The sequence below is a fragment of the Merops nubicus genome, unplaced genomic scaffold, assembly GCF_000691845.1.
Source record: "Merops nubicus isolate BGI_N331 unplaced genomic scaffold, ASM69184v1 scaffold5568, whole genome shotgun sequence".
Classification (NCBI taxonomy): domain Eukaryota; kingdom Metazoa; phylum Chordata; class Aves; order Coraciiformes; family Meropidae; genus Merops; species Merops nubicus.
Genome location: NW_008627610.1, coordinates 54,852 through 78,805, shown reverse-complemented (window position 1 = coordinate 78,805; position 23,954 = coordinate 54,852). Strand labels below are relative to the sequence as shown.

At 38.9% G+C, this 23,954-nt stretch overlaps 1 protein-coding gene across 1 annotated transcript in view; it reads right to left on the bottom strand.

The window, feature by feature from the left end:
* Positions 1 to 315: 315 nt before the first annotated feature.
* Positions 316 to 23,954, bottom strand: part of LOC103778751 (conserved oligomeric Golgi complex subunit 5-like) — a 54,958-nt gene continuing 31,319 nt past the window's right edge. The window contains exons 9-15 of the mRNA XM_008946362.1: positions 14,649 to 14,759; positions 13,210 to 13,272; positions 12,303 to 12,406; positions 10,682 to 10,919; positions 1,596 to 1,672; positions 966 to 1,092; positions 316 to 399 (exon numbers count right to left, since the gene is read on the bottom strand). Of these exons, the coding sequence (XP_008944610.1) occupies positions 316 to 399; positions 966 to 1,092; positions 1,596 to 1,672; positions 10,682 to 10,919; positions 12,303 to 12,406; positions 13,210 to 13,272; positions 14,649 to 14,759 (804 nt within the window). The remainder of the gene's footprint in view (positions 400 to 965; positions 1,093 to 1,595; positions 1,673 to 10,681; positions 10,920 to 12,302; positions 12,407 to 13,209; positions 13,273 to 14,648; positions 14,760 to 23,954) is intronic.

The window sequence follows — 23,954 nt, the reverse complement described above, 5'->3', positions numbered from 1 at the left end:
AACAGTTGAGAGAGGCAGTTTTGCTAAAACATAGTATTAGTTTAAACCATCATTGTGCATGGTTTCCTTCTTGTGCAAGAGGATTATGTGCTCCCTCCAAAGGCACTGTGGAGTTTGGGTACAGGGGGTGGAGGGGAATGTTCAGTTTATATATATTCTCCCTTTTTGCAACTCATCCTGTGAGGGGAGAGAGGGTAATGGCATTTATAATACATCTCCTATAGCACACTTTTTCTGCTTTTCAAGAACAGTCCTTGTGTGCAGATGAGTTACTGCTCCATTACCATAAATGTAGAGAAGAAAGAAGCATGATTTTTACCGTATGAGAGCAAGTCTGTCCTTTTCAGATGGATGATCATCAAGCCACTGGGAGTAGCGGGCAATGGACCACTCAGCCCTCTGATAGAGAGAAACACAAACACCAATTACACATGAATGTGAGAAAGGAAACACACAACAATTTCAAAATCAAAGATTACATAAATGAAGGCATCATGAGGCGCTCTCAATACTGCAGGGATGCAGAATGAGTTATGGACTTGGAGACAATTAAGAGAAATAGCCCAGTGTGTTATTTGGGAGCTCAGAGATGAGCTCCTCCATCAGCCATTTGGCCAGTTCTGACAGGGGTTTGAATCTAGATTTCCTATGTCTTACCCAAGCAGGCAATTTCCTACGTCTTACAGGCAATTTGCAGTCTGGGATAAGACCTGCAATTTCTTCTATGAGCTGACAGAATACTAAAGAATTGCGAGTCTGTTTAAAAACAGGTTATGTTCTTCCTATTGTTAATGAAGCAAACTATGAAGTCAATGACCATTACAGCTTTGCCACAATAAAAACAAAAGCTAAGAAATCATATAAAGTATGAGCTTGAATACTTCTTAATTAAAATAACTAGGGCACACTACACTGTTCATTGCTTCTTAGGACATCTCAAAAGGAAAGACAGGTTGATGTATTACCTGGAAGGGTGATTTTAACTCTGGTGGTGCTCTTGTAAATAGGAACTGAAGAATAATGCTGAATGGAATAACCTCTCCCAGAGCTGGGCTACTGGCAATATGCTCACTGGTCTGGAACAGCAGTGGTCTGGAAAAATGTAATAACATACTTGTGAAAGGAAGAAAAAGCTTATCTTATGCATTAGAAAAAATGCCTATATGGTAGCAATATTGTGTTAGGATACAATCATCTGATTTTTTTTCCATTAGCCTGTATCTTAGATTTTCAACACAGGTTCAGTTTGTAAAATTTTCCTGAAGTTTCCTGTTGTAATTAAGCAACACAGGACTGTAGATTATATATTGCAGTGAAAACACTTCAGGTAACTCTAGAATTCACTGTCATACAGAAGTTGCACTGAAAGCAACACAAAAAAAGTACAATTTGGCCAACATTTGCATGACAAAGATTGTTAAATCATAGTTATACTCTGCATAAAATTTAAAAGAACTTTAATCTATTTCTAATTTGCAGGTAGGTGTTTCCAAAAAAGCTCTCAGTTCAATCAGAACTAACAGGAGGTAATAAACCAGTTTTGAAATGCAGTTGGGTCATACTGCCAAATGCTAGTTCCTGTGACTGCAACTCACCTGAACGACCTCAGCTGTCTGTAAGATTTTCCCAGGTCAGAGACTCGCCGACACAGTGGTGCTACTGCTAACTCCATCTATAAAAACAAGCATTTTAACTTGAATTAGACTGTCCCAAAATATAAAGCTTGGTATTGAAATAGCCTGCCTCTAACCAATAATCCAAATTTGCAGACTGAATCACTGACTTCTCGCTGGTGGCTGAATTTGAGGCAAGAAGCTATTCTTTCTTTTCTTCCTGCACTGCCCAAGCCAAGGCTTTTCCCTTATTATTTGCCTGTTTTTTAAGCACTGGAGTTCACCTGCCTTTTCAAACAAGAGTCAGACTCAGCTTGGGTTTTTACATCAATTGCATCAAACTAAATTCTGCCACAGGCTCTTCATTCACAGTAAGGACACAGAAGCGAGAAAGAACAATTTCATTTCCAGATCCCAGGCTGAATACGAACATTACACAGCAAAATTTCTGTTAATATGCACAGATACAAACACCACCACTCAAAAAAACCCATAGGTAATTTTAGCCATAGTAAGTCTTTATTTTTTGCATTCCTGAAGTGTCAGTCAACAGAGGGATGCAAGTTTTATTCTCCACGTATGTTTTGTAAAATCCTTATATTGAAAGACTATTCAGACTTCAATTTCCATATGATGCACAATTAAGCTGTTCCAAAGGATGAGAGCTAAAATAAGTAACAAGATCAAAAACACCATACAATGAACTTGTCATTTGTCATAAGTAAAAATTGCTGAACAAGTTTCAAAGTGTTTATTATAATACACTATTTACAGTGAAGCCCTTAATACTATTACTCTTTCCAGCCGTAGAGTTTCCTCAGAGAGCTGGCTGCTGGGCCATTGGCTTCACCAGAAGTATGTAATTATGCTGGGGTTCCAGCCCCAGAAAGATGGTGTGTTGAACTATGATGCCACAGTTCATCTAAAACCGGAAGAAATTAAATCAGCAATTAATCCAAATGAAGGCCATATACTTCAGGCACGCATCTTTCAAAATAGGCCGGCAGGATGGGAGTCATCGCACCTACTTCTCAACATGTACAGGTTCTCTTCATACTCAGGGGAGAGAAACAGCCACTGTGATGCATCTTGCCCTGCAGTAGGCATCCAGCATGGGTCAGGTGGGTCATGCTGCAGGAGCATCCAACTACAGAAGACTCAGTCAGACAAAGCCGGAGGGCCTAGACCAGGCACCTACACCTCCTCGCCAGACAAGGAGTGGAGGGCACCCTGAAAGGCCATGAGGAAAGCCCCACAGAGCTAACTTCAGGCAGGGCAAAGCCGCTCCCACAGCCTGGGAACCTTGGAGTACGTGCCCCACATCAAGCACTTTCAGGCTGCTTGCAATCTGCATTTTATATTAAGCAGAAACTTAGCAAAGCAGAAAGTGAATAATAATCCAGGAAATGGAAATAAGGAATGTGTCTCCTACTTTCAGGTGAATACTGCAGCCTTGGCTAACAGCCTGGCTCCCTCCTGCCTTCTGGCCCCTAGATCTTCTACTCTAGGATATGAACTGGCCCCTTCTCTACAGCTGGGTTGGACCCTCGCACTGTCCCCTGGTAACCCTTGCAGCCTGAGGGCTAGGTCACCTCTCCAGCGTGCAGGTGCGACAGGTACCTGTTTCTTGGGCTGAAGAGCATACACAACCCAGCTCTTCAGTTCCTGAGCACGCACGCTATTCAGCAGACAGCCAAAGGCATGCAAAAGGGAAGCCAGTGGCCCCATGCTTGAGGAGGAGCCAGCAGCTGCTGTGCTGTCTGCTCAATTTTCCGGCACAAGAGAGGGAGGTTGCGTGTATGCTCCCAGGACAGGTTCTCCACAGGGATTTCTGCAGGGGGGTGATCCAACTCCAGACTGTGATGAAGCTTACAGCAAGTTCAGCATCTTGTTCCCCCAGATCCCCTGGGACACTTCTGAGCACACTTGGGAGCCAAGAGGCTGGTCAGCTGCGTAGGGTCAAAAGCAAGTAGACAAAAAGAGGAGATAACTAAGTAGGACTTTGCTGCATTATGACACTAGAACCCTACAGGCCCTGAAAAAATAAATGGGAGCAAGACTGTTTTCCCTGGAGCTTTTTTTCAAGCACCAATATTGGCTAGGGGCAGCTGGAAGCTACTGATATCCTGCAGGAGCTGGTGTCCCAGCTCTGGTGGGAGCTGTGGGCTTGCAGCTGTGAAGAACCAGGGAGAAGATAATTCTTTTAGGTTCTTTAGAGAATTTGGTAACAGCAACAAACTGCCAGTCTGACTTGTGGAAACAGAGATGCATGGAACAAACTGTACTCATGCGGGGAAAGAAATCCCAGCATGGCAAAATATAATCTTGCTTAATAAGTTTTAAATTATTGTTTTGCTCCCACAACATGATATGATGTAATGAGATGTAAGTGAAACCTTCTACAGCTTAACCAATTCCTTATTAAGACAAATTTAAATTCTTTCTCTTGAACATACTTCGCAGTTTCCATAAATCAACATTTTTAGTCTCAAGTACTAAAGAATTAAATTTACTTTGGAAAAGTCTATTAGTTCATCTTCAACGTTTATTCACTGTAGGAAATTATTAGTGTTCCTAGAACTAGATAGACTTATTGGCAGCAGATGGCTGATTCGTGAAGTACTAGTGCCAAAGAAAAAACCTGTTTTTAAGCTTTGCAGCAGAGTATACCATCTCAAACTGACTCATGAAGAGTGGGAATGAGTGAAAACTAATGTGGTAAAAATGTACATAAACCACAGAAACTTTTTTTTTTTTTTAAATTTACAACATTAGTCTGCTATGTGTTAAAACCCAAGCTCTCCAATAGAAACTACACTTCACAAAACAACTAAGATTGTTTTCTTCACTTGCATTCTAGCTATTTGTCTGAGCCAAATGATGTAGTGAGATGTTACAGCAGCCTTCTGCTATCACATTCATTTCTGCAGCCCCACCGAGCAAGGTTTTGTGTCTCCACTGAGCTTTATGTCAGCCAGCACCACTGGCTCAGGAGTTAGTGCCAGGGAGAAGTCATTTGTCTGGAACAGCTGCTGGTTTTAAGGTGCTGGAACTGGGCAGAGGATTGAGCACACATCATTTCTTGGTTTTGCTACCTGTCATCACCTGAAGCTGCATCAACTGTTGATTCACATGGCACGTTTATACTCTAGCAGCTTTTGCTATGACACGCCACAATGGTTTCTGCAGCATTTTGGTGAGATTTTACAGGTCGAGTGATGGTTTTGGCTGTCTTCAAGACAGTACTTGTATTGTGTATAGAAGGCCTTTCACACAGACATGTCTTACAGACTTCACATATTGAAAGGTAAGTAATACTTTTTGTTTCTTTTCCAAATTTCTCTCCCAGATTTGAAAATTCAGATATCCAGGCTAAATTCAATGATAAATCAGGTGTCCAAGCAACCAACTGCAACCACAGAAGCTTGACTGACTAATGTGGGATAATCATGAACACAAAACCCAAGGAAAGCAGTAGGAAGTGCATGTGCCTGCCTAAAAGGAAGGGGCACCTAAAACAGAAGAAGGACTAACGACTCTGCCTCCTCTCTTCTAACTTGGTTCCAACCCCATTGCTTTTCCGTGATTTATTCATGTTGTTTCGCTACGCTTCGCAGGACACAGTGGCAGACCCCTGCCCAACATATGCTTCTTCTCAATGATTCTTGCTCTCGAAGTCCCAGAAGGTTGTATTATCTTTTCTTCTCATATGACCCTGCCATAGCCCATGGCTAGGTGATCAATTATCTGTTGAACTATTCACTGGCTAGCCATATTGTAAAAACATACATCACATGGCTGGCTTCTCTAATTGGATTATGCTCAGCAACCCAAGGGTGAAGTTAATATGTAGTCTAGATACAGATAATGCACATATATTGAAGAGCGCTTTGAAAGACCCCATAGTGAAGTTATTGTTTAGTGCCTATTGTCATATTTTCAAGATCTCTCATTACTAAACAGCTGTTTTTTCAGCTGGAAAATCTTAACATTAAATTTTTAGCAATTACATTTCCTCCTGGACAAGATGAATGCCAAGTTTTTAAATGTTAACTCAAAATGCTTTTTTCTAGCCATTCACTGGGACAGAATGCTTCAACAGCAAAGGAGCAGAAGAGGTCTGAACTATTACATGAAAGAGGCTGGCCTTGGAGGGATGTGCAATTTGATTTCTCCCCCATGCAGCAATTCTGAACAGCTGATGTTTAACTAAATCTTTCAGCTTTAATACCTCCAAAATAGCACACATCAGAAAATAATTCCTTTCTTCTAGTAAAATACTTAGTATTAAACATTAAGTTCATTTTAGCTTTATTAGTTTCTGCCCTTATGACTACAAGTGTGATTACAGCATCCTGCTTCTCTCACATCTCCCTAAGAAATTAAAAAGAAAATTTTTAATGAAGTATTTTCACACTTGTATAATCATGTCTGATCAAATGAACAAATCTGTTTACATTTTTAAAAAGCAAGATGCCCAATATTCTTGCTTTTTTAATGCCACATATTGAATCAGGAAACCAGATTCTGACCATAGGCTAACTAGCAGACAGAAACATTTCTTCAGCACTAGAATTTAGCATTTTTCTAGGAAAATTCAGTAAACCAAAATGATTTGCAGTAATTTATTGACAAAGACTTGGAAGAGTTGGTGGCAGTGTGACCTATGGATCACCAAAATTGTTCGAACACAGTACTGAACAATGCCAAAAGTCTCATCTATAAATCACACTTAATTAAGAAATATATGAAGGTATGTACAAAATAAAGACCAATAAAAATTTTATTGGTCAAACAAGATCCATAAAAATAGTTTACTAGGCAGGCTCAAAATAACCAGTTGTGACACGAGATCACACAAAATGTTAGATGGGGTTCTTGGCACCACCAGTAGTTCCTGCCTTCTGTGTCACTCCAAACATATACCTTTACTATGAAAAGATGGGAAGTTATGTCATGCCTTCGTGCCATGAAGCATAAAGATTAGTGTTCATAATTTCTAGACTAGTTTACTTCGATACACTTGTGATTTGTATCTGCTATTAGTAAACAGCTATTTTCCTATAGCACTTTACAAGCTTTATGAAGCAGACTACTGATTTCCATGCCAAATATTACTGTAGATTCTTCATTTCTTCTAAATAAATCTCTCAACTGCTCCTGCTTATCTTTCACTCTTTCCTGCATTATCCAGCATTTCCATCAGGTTTTAGGAAGGCCTGAGCCACCAATCTCAAAGTGTGTCCAAGTGTGAGTGCTGTAACAGCTCTGAATTCCAAGCAAGTTAAAAGGAACTGACACTCCCCAGACCAAGAAATGCTGAAAAAACATCAGGGTTTGCTGCTTGCTTGCCTCCTCAAGAACATTTTTTTTCAGTCTGACTAGTACTGAATTAAAAAGTGAAATTTGGTATTACATACATGAAAACTGAATTACGGTCACCTTAAAAATACAAAAGCCAAATGAAAACAAACTGATCCAGGAATTTATAGGAGTGAAGTGAGAAGTAATCTTGTTCAATTGCCTGCATAAAAACAGAGAACATGAAAAGAGGTGAATTCAGCCTGTAGACTTGAAATATTTCAAATGAGACTCCTAAGGAACATCACAGTATGTGATAATAACCTTGCAGCACTGCAGACATTTTCTGGGGCTTAAACTATTTCTGTAAGCACTGATCTTCATGAAATCATATTAATGATATTCAAGCATATTTCAAGTCTATCGTACCTCTGTTTACAGCTGCCACAGTAGTGCACATCTATCCTTACTGCTGAAGTATCTGTTATGTACAAGACAGCAAAATGCAACACTGACACTGGAAACAGGAGAAGACAGAGAATTCACCACAATTATGGCAGCAGTTCCTAACTGTGTAAGTAGCTGAGCCTTACTCAAGAAAATTGGCTGTTGTGCACCTCACCGAATCCAGTTCCAAATGAAGAGAACTTGAAGCCTCAATTTTCTCCCTTCTGCAAAGACACTTGTTGTTTGAGGCAACTTATCAGTAAAACATGTTTCCACTGCAAAAATTTCAAATTACTCTCTGCCAAAGTTATTCTGCTGAGTGTAACGCAGCTCTGCCTCTAACTCTGAGTGCCCTGAAAGGAATGTGCACAAGCACATGAGAGACCCAAAATTTGAAGCAACCCAAGATTATTTGACTTACTGCATGCATGTTTATAAATAGGACCTCAAATTAACCAAAGTTTCTGGACAGATTCTGCCCAGGTCTTTTCTGTTGCAACCAACCTCAAAACACCAGAAGTGGGTTTAGATCTCAAAAGCCAGTCTTCAAACAGGAACATCTAAAATGCGTAAACTTTGTTGAGTACAGAAAATTCAAACTCACTCTAAAAGGCAGAGCAGAACTGAAAACAATTTATAAACAAACCTCCTCCTCCACACAAAGCATCTTTCCAGGCAGGTCCTTTCCTTCAGGTTTGGCTTTAGTCCAACAATGCAGTGCCTTTCTGATACTGAAAAAAAGTCCTGCACCCAGCATTTATGGCCATTTGGAAAAGTTTATCCTTCCGATCAAGCCAGCAGCCCAGCTAAATACCTACTTGCTCCCTGCTCTCCTCAGCCCAAAGCAACAGCAACCTCCCCTTCTCTTTGGAGGAATCAAGTCTTTTCCTCGACCAAGGAATGTCCATGGGAACAAGAGCATGGAACTGAAACAAGTCCTGGTCAGGCTTACAGCCACATTTCGGTGAATCAGCCCAGGACTCCTGGCCAGGTCGGAACTACAACCTCCCCAGCTGGGCTACCAAGAGCTGGCATCAAGGGTACGTGCCCAAAACTCACCAGGTTTTCAGGAGAGGCAGGCACACCTCAGAATATATGTAAAAAAGGTAGTCTCCACAGACAAAATGTTTTGGTCCTTCTTCTGTCATCCCCAGCAACAGGACATAGTGTCCAGGCTATTCTGGACAATAAAGCCACTGTGCAGCGTGGGATACCCTAAGGAGCTCTGTGCAGAAATGCTCAAAGGCATAGAGTCAGTTTTGTGTTGGCTGTATGTGCTGGTTGGACCCAGGCAGTTCTTGTCTTAAGCCCATTTTTAAACAAGCCAAAAATATAGTGTCATGTGAAGATGAAAAAAACCCCACAAGGCAGCCCCTAGATGCAGCATCAGTAGAAGGCAGGAGACAAGAATGAATTCAAACCCTATTTTTTTCTTCCACAGTACAAAAGAAGGGAAATCAGAACGTTTATCTTTGTACAGTTGTCTGTTCAGGAGCTCTACTCAGCACAGTGGGGAAGAACATGCTAATCTCCCTACACTCAGATGAAAAACATATCTTCACATTTTTCACTTAAAAGCTATCCAATGTCAGAATGAGGAAAAAAAATGTTTAAAAAAGATGAACTAGTGATACTTTTCTTATTATTATAATAGATGCTCAAATAAGATGCTCTTTACAGTAGAATCAGGTGAAGATATTTCCCAAATTTATACAACTTACTGTAGTACTTGTCCTGGCTTTGTCTGAAACAGGGTTAATTTTCTTCCCAGTAGCTGGCATAGTGCTGTGTTTTGGATTTAGTATGAGAATAATGCTGACAACACACTAAAGTTTTCAGTTGTTGCTAAGTAGTCTTTATACTAAGTCAAGGACTTTTCAGCTTCTCACACCCTGCCAGCAAGAAGACTGGAGGGGCTCAAGAAGCTGGGAGGGGACACAGCCAGGACAGCTAACCTAAACTGGCCAAAGGAATATTCCATACCATATGATGGCATGACCAGTACGTAAATGCATCAGAAAGCTGCTCAGGAACTGGCTGGGCATCAGCTGGCGAGTGGTGAGCACCTGCGCTGTACATCACTTCTTTTGTATAATCTAATTCTATTATTGCTTTTACTATTATTATTACTACTACTATTACCATTATTAGTATTTTCTTCCTTTAAAGGATATAAAATATCTGTATGTCAACCCACAAGTTTTACTTATTTTCTGATTCTCTCTCCCATCTTGCTGCGGGGAGTGAGCGAGTGGCTGCATCCTGCTTAGCTGCTGCCTGGGGTTAAACCATGACAGGACTGCAGCATAAATTACAAAAGTGATCTGTATTCCTCCGAGAGGAAGACTCAAACATCCTTTTTTTTTTTTTTTCCTATAACTTTATGTCATTGTCTTCAAAATAGAGAAGGGGGCAGAACCTTCTCACTGAAAGCAACTGAAAACTTCCCCTTCACTTCTGCAGTTAATTTTTTAAGATTTACTACTCTTGAGTAAAGAAAAAAAACCTTTTACACAGGAGCATGTAATTCACAAGCAAAAGATACAAAGCAGTCACAAGCAGGAGCAGAGAGAGCAGTGATTCCTCCCTCCTTGCCTTCTTCTTCCGCCTCAGTTAGGTACCAGCCAAAAACAGTGCTCAGTATGCAGACAGCTAGTGCTAATATCTCTTTCCCACTTAGATAATAATAACTGGGACTTTCAGACCACTCTACTGGATGCCCATGTTCTTTGGCAAGTTAATCACACAGTGTTACTATTGATGAATTAAATTTGAATACAGTAAATAAGGAAAACACGTGGTGGATGTTAACCTGGTGATTTGTTTTGTGTTTTAGTCCAGCCTAAGAGCTGGGTAAAGCTGAGAGGCAGGTTAAGTCAATCAGGTCACAAAGCGAATCCCAGAAGAAAACTGCCCTTCTGTTACCAAAAGGGTAGTTCTTCCACAGGATGCTGGTATTTCTTCAGCTTGTCTCCTACACTGCAAGGCAGCTGAGCTAGTGATTAACCACTGTGGGCACTGTGATATCTAAAGCGATTAAGAAAGCAACACACCAATCCATTAGAAGAGAGAGAAAGAATGAAGTGTATGAATGGACGTCCCTAAGAGGTCAGATAAGCAGGATAAGATGTGAAGAGGCAGCTGCATTTAAATGCGACGGTCACTTGATAGGGAGCTGTCAGAGAGAGAGGATGTTTAGAACAGGAAAGCACAGATCTTTATAACTGCCTCTTCATACTTTGATGAGGACAAAAATATTGATACTTTCCAGTGAAGACTGTGAAGTAACAGTAAAAAGCAGAAGTCAGTATTAAGGGTACCTGTGCAAAATCCGCCGCAAGCCGCATCTTCCCACCTTCACCGAGGGGCCTTATTAGACTGGCATTGCGAATGAAAAGTTCAATTGCTCTTTGAGCCATGGCTTCAGTATTATCAAAGACAAAGTCAAAACACTCAAAATGCCTGAAGTAGTCACTCATGACTCTTGCTATAAAACCCTGTAGTTCTTTCATGTACAGAGAACAAGGAACATCTGGTTTTCCTGAGCTGGATAATGATCTGAAAAAAAAAAAATAGCAAAGAAAAAAGAAATGAGGACCAGATAAATTTATCTTTAATACATAACCAAAACCTATTGAATTCTTTTAAATTTTTTTCCAACCCCATAAAGTCATGGCATGAATTGTTGTCTCATTTCTACTCAGAATAAAAGAGCATGTAGCTCTTTCTGAAACTATGGTCAAAAAATACTTCTTTATCAGCCATTCCCATCCTGACAAGATCAAGGAAATCACCCCATTCCTACCCAACTTGCAAAGCCTCCACTAGTTTGGAGCCTAAACCTCAAACCAGCCCCTAAATTTAAATGTCCCAGTTGTTGACTTGACACTTTAGTAATGGATCAAAAAATAGAAGCACATGTCACAGGGTTACTAGCTTAGCATATCTGAAACCTGTTCTCCGTATAGAATTAGTTTCCTAGATTCCTCCAAACCCAGGATTATAAAGTCCATCTAATTATCACAGAATCTGCACAGAAGCTACAGGATACAGAAATCAATCACCTTTTTCTTTCTTTGAATCACAGTCAGGAAAAAGAGCTCTCTCAAACTTGGGAACCTGAGCATAGAGCCTATTTAACAAAACTTAACCTTTGGCTGGAACCAGTTTATCCACCCGGAAGGAGAGTTTGCTAGTGGTGCCAAAAGGAAGACGGAGAGAGTAAAATATTGTTTAAAAAAAAAAGGCCAAAGGAAAATTTAAAACCCCTCTGAAAAGATACTATTTTCACTAAATTTCCAAGACAGAAAACAGGACATCTGATGATGATATAAGCAATGCAAAAACAGAGATAACAACCAAAATAATGCTCAGGAAGGAATTCTCAATTTTAGATAGGACTCAAGATCTTTGCAGATAAAGAATACTGGAAATTGCAGTTAAACTGCTATGGGGAAAATAGAATAACACACTAAATCTGAGGTTTCTATACAAAATATTTTTTTAACTATGTAATATTAAATAATACTTTAGAAAAATTTCTGTGTAATTTTGAATCTGACCTCATATGCTTTATTTTGAGAAACAAGAATACTGACAGGTCTGAAGACTGTCTACAAAAATAAATTCTGAAAGCAAAGGGTTTTTTAAAGCACAAAAAATAGCCTCTGCTTGGCTTTGATTTTTTTATTTAAAATGAATTTTACTGAACAGCTATGTAAAAAAAAAAAAGACAAAGGGAGAAGACAGATGCTACCTGATTAATTTCTTCCAATAGATAGGTGTAATACAGCCTTCTGTGTTCATTAACCATAAAGCATTGCCTTCCCCTCAACAGATAAGCACTCTTGCTCCAAGGACATTGTGGCAATAACAGTCTATTATGCATACACAGGACATCTTACTGAAGCAATGGCAAATTCAAAAAATATTCCTAGTTACCCAGAAAAATCTTCCTGGTGCATAGTGATGATGATAGCTTCCACTGAATCTCCTACAGAGTTCAGTAACGGCTGAACAGCACTACCCATTAGATCATGGACTGCCTAAAATAGAATACGAAAAAGGCAGAAGTAAGGAAACAGAAACTAGAAGCATTTGCATTTTCATACCTCAAAAATACCTTGGCAAACAGTTCATTTCCACAGAGCTTTTTATTATTCTGCATTAGAAACTGCTAAACAGAAGGAGAAAAGCTTTAACATTACATTTCTCTTACACTGATTTTACCAGTGAAGTACTGAAATGAGGGTGTTTACTACTTCTATGTAAAGCCTTCCTTCAAAAAGGTGGACAACGACCTGGCATTCCCAGTTTGTAAACGTATGGGTTTTGTTTCAAGCAGCTGGTTCAGGTTTCCTTGCCCAGACACACAGGCTGCCCTTGGTTGCTCTGCAGGCAGCCCCTCCTCGGTGAGCGCACAGCAGGGCAGGCGCGGATGGCTGCCATCCACAACGCTGCACGGCCATCCACACTGCCCCCCAGAAAAGCACCAGGTAGCATAAAAAGCATCATTTTATGTGTGTGTCAGGGGGGCAAAGGGGTGATGAAGGATCCAGTTATTGCTGTATGAATGCTGCAGAGAAAGACATTTATTTTCATCGTCAGAGGACATCTGCGTTCCGACCATTATGAGAATGTTCCTGAATACAAACACTACTGAAGATTTGGCACTTGCAACGTGTATGCATCTGCAGATACAACAGATTATAAATTTCAGAATATTTTTATACCTTTGGCTAACGTATACTGACACAAAATAATACCTGGGCAAATAAGTGCCCATTTTAAGTGCAACAAACAAAGCAAAGCTCGGCCCTAGCCCTGCAGCATATGGACACTGAATTACCTTCAAGGCAGTTGTGACTGTCTGCTCAGCGGCTGCTGGAAATGAGCTCTGATTGGTAATGACCTAAAAATTTTAAAGTAACGGTTAGTAGTCAACATTCAACAAATCATTATAATCCATAATATCAGTTTTCCATTAAAAACATACCGAGTTGTACTTAGTAATGAGTGGTTTACATAGGTATAGATAACTATCAAATGTGCTTTATACAGACAGAATTTTCAATGTACCAGCATCAATCCCTTGGTCTCAAATTTCCTATGGGCTCTTCTTCTGCCTTGGCAATGACTCAACTGAGATCAACTGAAATTTTGCTGAAGGGTTAGCAGAATCAGACTAAAAATAAATGGTGTATTCTCCCACTGCTAAGTATAGAATTTATGGAGAACTATACAAGAAGCTGTATGGCAAATACTTGAAAGAATGCTTGTTCTTTCTCAATATTATAACTATTTTAATATTACATGTTAAATAGCTGTTTATGTACAGCTACAATGATATTAGAATTGAAAGTCAAGGAATGATCAGAAGGAATATTCTACCCATTTCCTTACAGTTATGAACATGCTATACAACAGTATTTTTAAGCCAGATAAGTCCTAAACTCAAAGACTGAATCGTATCTCCCTCCAACACTAAGACACATGAGGTTCATTACTAAATACATTAGAGAAAGCAGCCTTAAAAGTTATCTACCATCTGTTTGCAAAATCCAAGCAAATTTTATAAGCTTTATAGCATTTTTTAACATTCTTTAAGCATATCTACAGTCAGGAGTACTCATGATCTTTTTTTCCGATCAGGCTAGGATTTAAATAAAATTAAGTACAGCTACCACCTATATCTGTTTATTTTAATTTACAGGGACTGTGTAACTATTTGTATCACTAAGACAGTAAACTGAATTATTCATAACTGTGCTTCGTCCTGAAAATATTTCCAGGCCAGACTTTGGTCACAGCAACAATGCACACAGATATTAGTGAGGTGCTGCTTTTCTTGATTTCACTGTTTTCTTCCTGTCTTCAGTTTGGTCACAATCATGGGAAAGCAGTGAGGGCCTTCCGAGAAAGGTAAGCTTAGGCTGGGACAGATGCAGACAAAGGCTATCAGGATGACCACTACAATGACAGAGCTTACTTGACATAAAAAAAAAAAAAAACAGAAAGAGTTTAATTGTATAAGCTCATAAAACAATGGATGAGATGTGTTTATTGTCTATAAACATCTCTTTCGCTCCTCTTCCAATATTGACAATTTGTTCCATAGCAGTGCTTACAGAAACCAGTCAAGTCTCAAAGAGTTGCATAGCAAGGTGCAGCTCCTAACCCAAAATTGGGCTGCATTTGTCAAGAGTTCTGATCAACTAGTGGCAGAATATGCATATGACAGAGCATGGAAGTTAATGCTACAGCAAGAAGACAAATATTGAAGCCCACCTTCAGAACTGATTGGTGCAGTTTGTACAGTGAGTTCACTACAGCCACGTTCCTCCTCTGTCCCTCTGTGAGTGGTCCAATCACCTGGCTGGCATCTCCTTGAGTAGACAGCTGCAGTGGTTGCAGAAATTGTTAAAACAGTGCCAGCTCTTCCAACAGTGCATTACCACAAAATCATAGCTAACTAAACTTAGACCACGGGCAGAAAGCCACAGGTCTTCAGTACCAATGTTCTTCCATTTAGCTCGTCTTGACTCATCTTGATGGAAATCACCAGAAAACACAAAGTGAACACCAGGAATAGGAACCAGTAGAGACTGCTGTCTCAGCTCCAAACAACATCACTCAGACCCAGACCTCTTGGAGATACCTGGTCCCAGCACAACTTCAACTTTGTAATCTAAGAGTCAGGTGAAGTCACCTACCTGCAGATACAGTATAAACAGCAGCAGAACTGAAAAGGGTATGCTTTTCTCTATACTACCAATCCTTACTGCTGACAACCATTCTAGCCTCTCCTTAAAAACTGTTTTCTTTTCAAATAGATGACTTACAGCTTTGTACATGTTAGCGTCTTGTAAATGAACAGGAAAATAGAACTGCAAGGACCACAGCTGCTGGCCCTGCCATTAAGAGTTCTGCCCATGAATCTTTCAGCAAAAAATATTTCTTCATACTGAAACTCCACAAACTATGCATTTTTTATCATTACCACAGAAATCAAAGTTCTAGGATGATACATAAATAGTAATTAACTACAGAACAGTTCCATAAGGATACCACAGCGTATGTTCATAATTTGAAATAAAATAAATTTTAATTGGAAAAAAACCAGAAATTTTCTTGTGCGCTGAAAGCTGCAGAAATACAAAGAATTGATAAAAGGCTATGTGAATTCTAGAAGTATGTCTAAATATTACAGCAAGAATAGATATTAATAGAAGGCTTTACTGAGATATAATTATCTGACTAGTTTTCTAGATTTCAGGATACAAAATGATCCTCCAGAAAAGTCCTGAAGATGTCTAGCTCCAAAAGTCTCTCAGTAAAAATACATTCAACTCATCGAACAAGTCATCAAGAGATTTTTATGAATCATAGAATCATTTAGTTGGAAAAGACCTTTAAGATCATCGAAGCTAACCGTTAACATCACCAAGTCCACCACTAAACCATGACCCTAAGCACGTCGTATACAGGCCTTTTAAATACCTCCAGGGATGGTGACTCCACCACCTGCTTGTGCAGCCTGTTCCAGTGCTTGACAACCCTTTCAGTGAAAAAAATTTTCCTAATATCCAAACTAAACCTTCTCTGGTGCAACTTGAGGTCATTTCCTTTTGTCCTATCACTTGTTACTTGGGAGAAGAGACCACCACCTTGCTACGACCTCCTTTCTGGTGGTTGTAGAGGGTGATAAGGCCTTCCCTCAGTCTCCCTTTCTCCAAGCTGAACAGCCTCAGTTCCCTCAGCTACTCAACATAAGACCTGTGTTCTAGAACCTCCACCAGCTTCGTTCCCCTTCTTTGGACATGCTCCAGAATTTCAGTGCTTTTCTTGTAGTGAGGGGCCCAAAATTGAACACAGTATTCAAGGTGTGGACTCACCAGTGCCAAATCCAGGGGCATAATCAATTCCCTAGCTCTGCTGCCCACACTACTTCTGATAAAAGCCAGGATGCTGTTGGCTGCCTTGGCACACTGCTGGCTCATATTCAGCTGGGTGTTGCCCAACACCCCCAGGTCCTTTTCCACCAGGCAGCTTTCCAGCCACTCTTCCCCAAGTGTGTAGCATTGCATCGGGTTGTTATGACCCAACTGCAGGTCCCAGCACATGGCCTTGTTTACATCATACCACTAGCCTCAACCCCTACATCCATCTTGTCCAGATCCTTCTGAAGGAAATTCCTACCCTTGAGCTTAGCTATGCTCCTGCCCAGCTTTGTATCATCTGCAAACCTACTGAGGATGTCCTCAATCCCCTCATTGGGATCATTGGCAAAGACATGAAACAGAACAGGCCCCAGTACTGAGCCCTGGGGAACACCACCTGTGACCAGCCACCAATTGGATTTAACTCCATTCATCACCACTCTTTGGGTCTGGCCATCTAGCCAATTTTTCACCCAGTGAAGAGTACTCCCACCCAAGCCATGAGCGCCCAGTTTCTCCAGGAGGATGCTGTGGGAAACATGTCGAAGGCTTTACTAAATTCTAAGTAGACAACACCCACAGCCTTTCCCTCACCCACTAAGCAAAAACAATATACAGCAATAGTCGTTTAAGAACAAAAGGAAGAAACATAATGTAAAAAAATTTTAAGTTAAGGAAACCTGTGAACTTTATTAGTGAAAGACTATTCCTGTGCTTCCCACGGCTTCCACTCATCATAAACACAGGCAGCAGGCAAGCAACATTGTCTAGTATTTGCCAGCACTGCTAATAATGAAATCTTAGACAAGTTCTTGCAAGTACACATGAACTCAACCTTATTCACAGCATTACAGTGGCAATATCAGTTTATTTTTATTTATTCAAATTTAGAGATTATTTCAGGCTAAATAAGTTTCTGAGGACTCTGCAGAGGGAAAAATATTTTCCAACGCATATTCAATTATTTGACATTTGAATGAATCTTTAAACTAGCTGACAAATATACCATCTCAGCATCTTCCTGCTCTCCTGATGAGAACAGCCATGTTAGCTACATACATCTGTTTCCTTCCTGATATTTCTATTTGACAGACCTGAGTAGTTTTAAGAATTCTTTTCATGCTTGTAGCTTCACAGACTGACTGAACAGCTGTGCAGAGGAACACCCAGCTGACCACTCTTCCAGACCCCAATAATCTTTTTTTTATACCTTTTTTAAGCACTGTACAGATGATTCTTTTTTTTTGCACATTTACAACTATTAAACATAGAAGACTTCAAGACAGTAAAATTTTACATCCTAGTCACTTAAATTCCAGTTCCTCAGAATCTACTGAAAAGGTTTCACAATTCTTCTTTGCCATGAAATGATAAGACTGTGTCTCTCCTGCTGATGAAAAAGTGCACAAGTGCAGAAGTGCACAACAGTTTCAAATACCAAGTCTAAAAATGCCTCAAAAGCAACCAATCTTTCTTATTAAATTTACCATATTTAACATATTAATAATTTTTAACTTTTAAAGTTAGATGTGTTGATCCCTTGTTTATCTTAAAATAAAATCACTGGTCTGAAACCAAGTGGCTTTGTAAAGTCGACTCTTGTAACTAGCAGTAGGAACTGTGCAGCCCAGGGCTCCCTAGGATCACTTCTCCTGAAGGTGTGCTATGAGAACACCTGGCACCTACATGGGTAGGTATGGCTCACCATCTGCAGCACAAGTGTTAGGTGGTCATTCCCATCTCTTGATGTCACCAAAATTATCTGTATGACCTTGCCTTGAGGGAGGAAGGTTTTGCATAATATCCAATATGGTTCACGTACATACAATTTGTCACTGGCATGCATCTGGATTTCAGGTAGTTTATCATTATTCCAGCATTCCAATGCCTCAGACTGAATTTTTGACATCTCTAATACCCATTGTACAATCATGCATCCAAGAAAGAAAATGCCATCACTGTGCCTACCTGGTTCCAACAAACCATGCTTATGGCCCCTTTACTTTAGACACAAATCATCCTTCAATCTATTTCCAACTTACCAGATTTTATCAATGACTCACAGTCATCAATCTCATTTATATAGCAAGTACTTTTGAAGTCCTGTGCTGGACACAGCTTATGCACTTAAGCCCATTGGCAATGTAACTCTTCCTCTCTTATCTGCCTGCTTGGGATTGCACTGTATAAATAAGTCAAATAAGCCCAGCCACACAGCTGAAAGATGCAGTCCAAGGGTCTTCTTTTTGATAATGGCCCTAGAGACAAAATCGGATGACTTTTTAATCAGTTAGATTTATCCAGAAATGCAGAAGGCTGGGTGGGTAAATTTATGCTAAGCAGAAATAGGGAGGGAGGACAGAAGGGGTGACTTCATTTTGAATCAGAATCAATTTTGGGAAAGAAACTGCTAAAAGACAGAGTGTAGCTGAAGGACCGGATCCCATCTCCAGGGAACCATCACTCACCCTGGAAGTTAGTCTGGCTTGAGCCTGCTAGCTGAAAAGAAATCAGAGGAAAAGAAACTGTGCTGAAGCCAGACCTGAATGAGCAGCAACAACAAAGACTGTAACTGTTCCACTTTTCTCTGTCTTTAACTATAGCAATTGATTTCTTATGCTTTTCACTTAATTGGCTAAACTCTTTCTGCTTTTAGCCCAAAGCCTACTGTTTGCAGCAATTTCATTGGCACTAGCAAAGCACAGGCACTCCATTCCCCAGCAAGTGGGAATTCTACAATGGGTGACATGTCAGTAGGAGCTCCCTTTGCCAACATCAGCAACCAGCTCACCTGCAGCATGAGATGCTAGTGACAAAGAGAGGAGTGAAGCAGAGAAGCCTCCCATCAGTGAATATTATCCAGGACTTTTGTATCACTTTTTAGATCATCATCAGAACAAAGGCCATGTTTTGTGGTACCCCCAAGAACATGAACGTGAGCTTCCGTCCCATGAATTTCAAGAAAACTCAAAGGACAGTTGTTAAAATTAAATGAGAAAGAAGCACTGGAGGTAATTCCTTTCTGACATGTACATGAGGATATTTGCTATGGTAGGAGGCTCCAATTCACAGGTTCAATCCAGTAGCTGACTAGCTGGATGAAGCTGCCTAGAAAACTTTTTTAAAAAATCTCATTCAACAGAATCTGAGGACTAAGTAGTGGATTGGGTAGTTTATTGAACCCAAAAGGACATTGTAGAAGGTGATACACATAAAACGTGTCACGAAGAGGAACAAGCTGACTGAAGGCCATCTGACTTGCTTCAGCCTGACACAGTCGAGAAACCGTAAGCCATAACTGGCCCTGTGCTCACACCAAATTCAGAAGTACTTCTGGAAAACAGTTTCTTTCAGTTTGTATCCTTTAGTACACTAACACGGTTATACTGCTTCACCTGCAAAGGTAGCAGGTGTTTTGTGTTGGGCCAGCAAGTTGCCCAATGCAGAAAATGTCAGTAATGATTCACCTGACAACATGCAGGCAACAATGAAGCAGAGAAATAAGCATCTCTACAGAGTAATTCATCTGGCCTGTTTTAGAGACCCTGCCTTAGGGACAGAGCAAATGCACCCTGTACACTCCTATCTCCCTCCACTAACTATAAAGGAAATCTAAAGTAGTACCACAGATACATACAGCCTGGAGTCATGCCAAATGAATTTGTACCCTGTAAATGTATTTGCACCGCTTTGCACAGACCACCTTTGGAAACTTGTCTTGGAAATAACCAGCCCGAGTGTTCTGGATTTTATACTTTTCTATGTTTAATACCTAAGAACAGATGTGTAGTTTGATAGTACAGAGTTGATCTCACATGTTGAGGCATACTATGATAAGATTGCTTTGGGTTTAAATTCTTGTTTTCACTATTGAAGCAATGAATGTAGAATTTAGATCAGGATGTGAATCAAATCACCTCAGGTTATGAAAAAATGCTGAGTCTGTCTTTTTCCTGTAGAAAAGTTCAGACTATTGATACGTTTTTTCATACACTTTGTTTAGTGTTTCAGAGTGACTCTTCTCTTTCCACAGGTGGCAGCTCCAAAGAGATACAGATTTGTAAGCTGGTTTGCTACCATTCTCTTCACATACTAAACATTGTGTAGAAAAGCTCAGCTTCACACCAAGTAACGAAGATCTTGTGTGCATCCTTATTGACTGTTTTTGAAAACTCCATTTATTTTTTCTCTGCTCAGCAAACCCACACTCTGAAGAGCAGGAAACAACAACATCATCATCATCTAGGAGTTCACAGAAAGACCTTAAATCAAAATAAGATGAAAGTAGAGCCTCTAAACAAAATATTTGATCTAACTCTAGGAACACAAGACTAATGTATTTTGATAGCACAAAGCAAACTCCAGTTGCCAAGATGACATTTTTCAGGAACAACTACATTTTTAATAGAGGCAGCTGATGTGGCCATACCTCTGGCAGAAGGCAATCAGTCCATCTGGTACTGGGCATCCTGCCTGATCATAACAACTTATTATAACACACAGAATAAATTTACAGAGTTTCTGAGCCAATAGGTCTTGGTCCTGGGATCTCGCCTATAAGATACAAATAACTGGGATGATTTACTATTAGCTTTAATGTTTTCCATACACTAGAAGGAGCTTTTTACAATTTCCTTCCACCCAAGAAACACATAAGTTTATGAGAAGCAGTTTGATACTTTGTGTAAAAATATTAAACTCTTTAGCAGAAAAATACATAACAATCTGAACTCCACTAGCTATGTCACCCAATATATTAGCTAATTAGAGGACAATTTGCAAAAAGAAGAGATAATTTAGAATTTTGAATGAAATGTGTTGGGGCAAATAAGGTCCTTAACTGATGAGGATAAACTTAAACTAATGTTCTGCTTTAAAAAAAGAAAAATCAACTAAAATTTAAGAATAAATCATAAGTAAGAATTTATGTTCTTGGAATGACTTCTAATTTTTCTTAGAAGAAGAAATATTTCAAGACATGAAGGAATAAGTTATATGTTCATGCAATAACTTAAAACATACATAAAAACATTAATATTGCACCCTTGGGACATTCTTGTAGCTTCCAAAATTTCTCTTTTTTTTTTAGCATCCTCAGAAAAATTAAAATTTTATATTCTATGAATACAGAAGAGAAGCTTTACATTGAAGGCATTCAAAATCTTATAGAAAACACAATCATTACTTTGGGAAGAAAAATCTGAGGGGACTGTTAAGTCCTTGACCAAGAAAAAAAGACCTAACATGAGGCTCATACTATTCATGCTACAACAACAGCAATCATCGAACCATTCCCTTGGGGGTATTTCTGTTTTGTTTTATTTTTCTTTCTTAATATTTTCCAAAGCAGAAGACATTGAATAAGACAGCAAATGCTCTCTATGTAACAGAAAAGACAGGCTTTATCTCTAAGTCTTTGAATCATCTGAGAAGAAAAGCACTGTACAAACAATCAAAAGTGAGTAATGAATGGTTCATGGTCCTTAAATAATGAGATGCTTTAAAACAACTCCACTATCAGAAAGCACCTAAAAAAAGTTGCTTTAAGGAATCTCACAGAAACCTAAACCCGAAGCAGTTGGAATAATTTATCAGATTCTGAAAATTATGCTTGACATATTTTCAGATTCAGGTTTATCCAGCTAGCTCAAGTGTGAGGAGGATTTCAAGGACAGTATGTGTTGATCCTGATACCTCTGACTGTAACAGTTTACTGAATATTTAATGCTTGCCAGATTAATGACCGAATGATTAATCATATTTTATATGTCATCCCAATAGCTGTTGGTCCCAACCAACTATTGAGAATGCATCTCCAAAGGTGAAGAGCAGACATACAACCCCAAGACATGTGAGATGAGTTCAACACAATAGAGTGATATTCATCTACACGTAAAAAATATAATCCATTTATTTAATTGCCATCTGCCTTTTTTGGTATTAAGTCCAGACGTTTATTGAGATTAGAATACTTCTACTCTGCAGAAGGTTATAAATAAGCTTTATATTGTCCAAGTCTCATTAGAGTTCTTCCAAAATGGCAAAATTCTGAAGTCTTTACTGTATCAATATACATGTAACCAAATCCATTTCTGAATGACAAAATTTAATTTGGTATGAAATAACTTAGAGCACACTATAACAAAATACTGTAAGGCTTGTGTAATCTTGCTCTTTTTCTACCTGTTAGGAAAATTACATACTAGATCTAAAGAAGTCTTTTAACAACTTTCCCAGCAAGATAAATTGAAATATATAGCATACTCAAACCCAGCATTTTATGTTTGGATGATTTTTTCTGGAGGTTAGCCAGTATCTCTTAAAAAAAAATAATAAAAAAAAAAAAATAAAAAAACCCCACACATTTGTTATGTGAGTCACAATCTAGCCAGCAAAAGACAGTATGAGAATTAAGAAAATACTTCATGAAGTTATTTTTTAATGCAACTTTCTCGTCTAGACTTTTAAGTAGCTTCCTAGTGACTGTTTCAACAAAACTCTTCTGGTCTTTCCATAGATAAAAAAATAATTATGAAACCTTATCTGACCTGTGATTATTTTAAAATTAGATTTACAGTCATCTGTAGCTTTTATTACCATACAGTGAAACAGTATTTATTCTGAAAGTATTTGAGTATATAATACCCTCCCATGTATTCTATTTAAATGCCTATTAATGAATTCCTTTAATGTGCCAAATATTGAATTAATATTTTTGGGTTCTCTCAATTAAATACCATAGATACAAGTTTTTCAGTTACAGTAACACCATGTTTTCAAGGTACTGGTATAATACAATTAATTCACCTATCTCAAAAAGAAGTGGGGAAAAAATAATTTTTCACATTACTTACATCATTGTAACCGACCCACTATTTACAGAAAGCCTTTTGTGAAGGATCATTTCACTACTGTTCTTAATGATTTGTGAGCTTTTTACTTTTGATACTTCCATCTCAAGTTCACAACATTCGACATTTAGACAGGAGGACTAGATATGCTTCCCTGGATCTGTCAGACAAACCTCATTGTTGGAATATTTGCCCTGAATAGTGACTCACTCGTAAATGAAAGTTCAGAATTCAATATAACACCAACTAAAATGAGATAAAGATTAATTCTTATAAGATCAAATAATAAAAAGGGCAATCAGAAATTCACTTTATGTCATCACAATGAGTATTCATCATATTTTTCAATTCAAAACCATCACAAGCCTCATAAATTTACTGGAGTTTAAATCTAGTGCCAAATTCCTGTGCATGAATAGTATTTTCCCTACTTTGGAAGAAATTGATTCCAGGAAATCTTCTCTCTCTCCCTCTTCACTCTGTTCTTCCCTACTTTGTTGAATTATTCAGCTAGTTAAATTTAGCTATGTCAGATAAGAGGATAGGTGGACAAAAAAACAATGATGTAGATACCCCAACCCATATAGTTATGTCAATAAATAATAGTAAACATCCTAATGGAGATGCAGCTCACATCCATTTTCTTGTTACTATAGTGTATTTCATTTAGGAAACTTGCATAAATTAAATGAACAGAACAATGGTTTTGGTTGGTGTAAGGTACATTTCTCCTTAGGAATACATATGACTAAAGCAAACCCAACAAACATTTCCCTCCATAAATGAGGCCTTAATATTTTTAA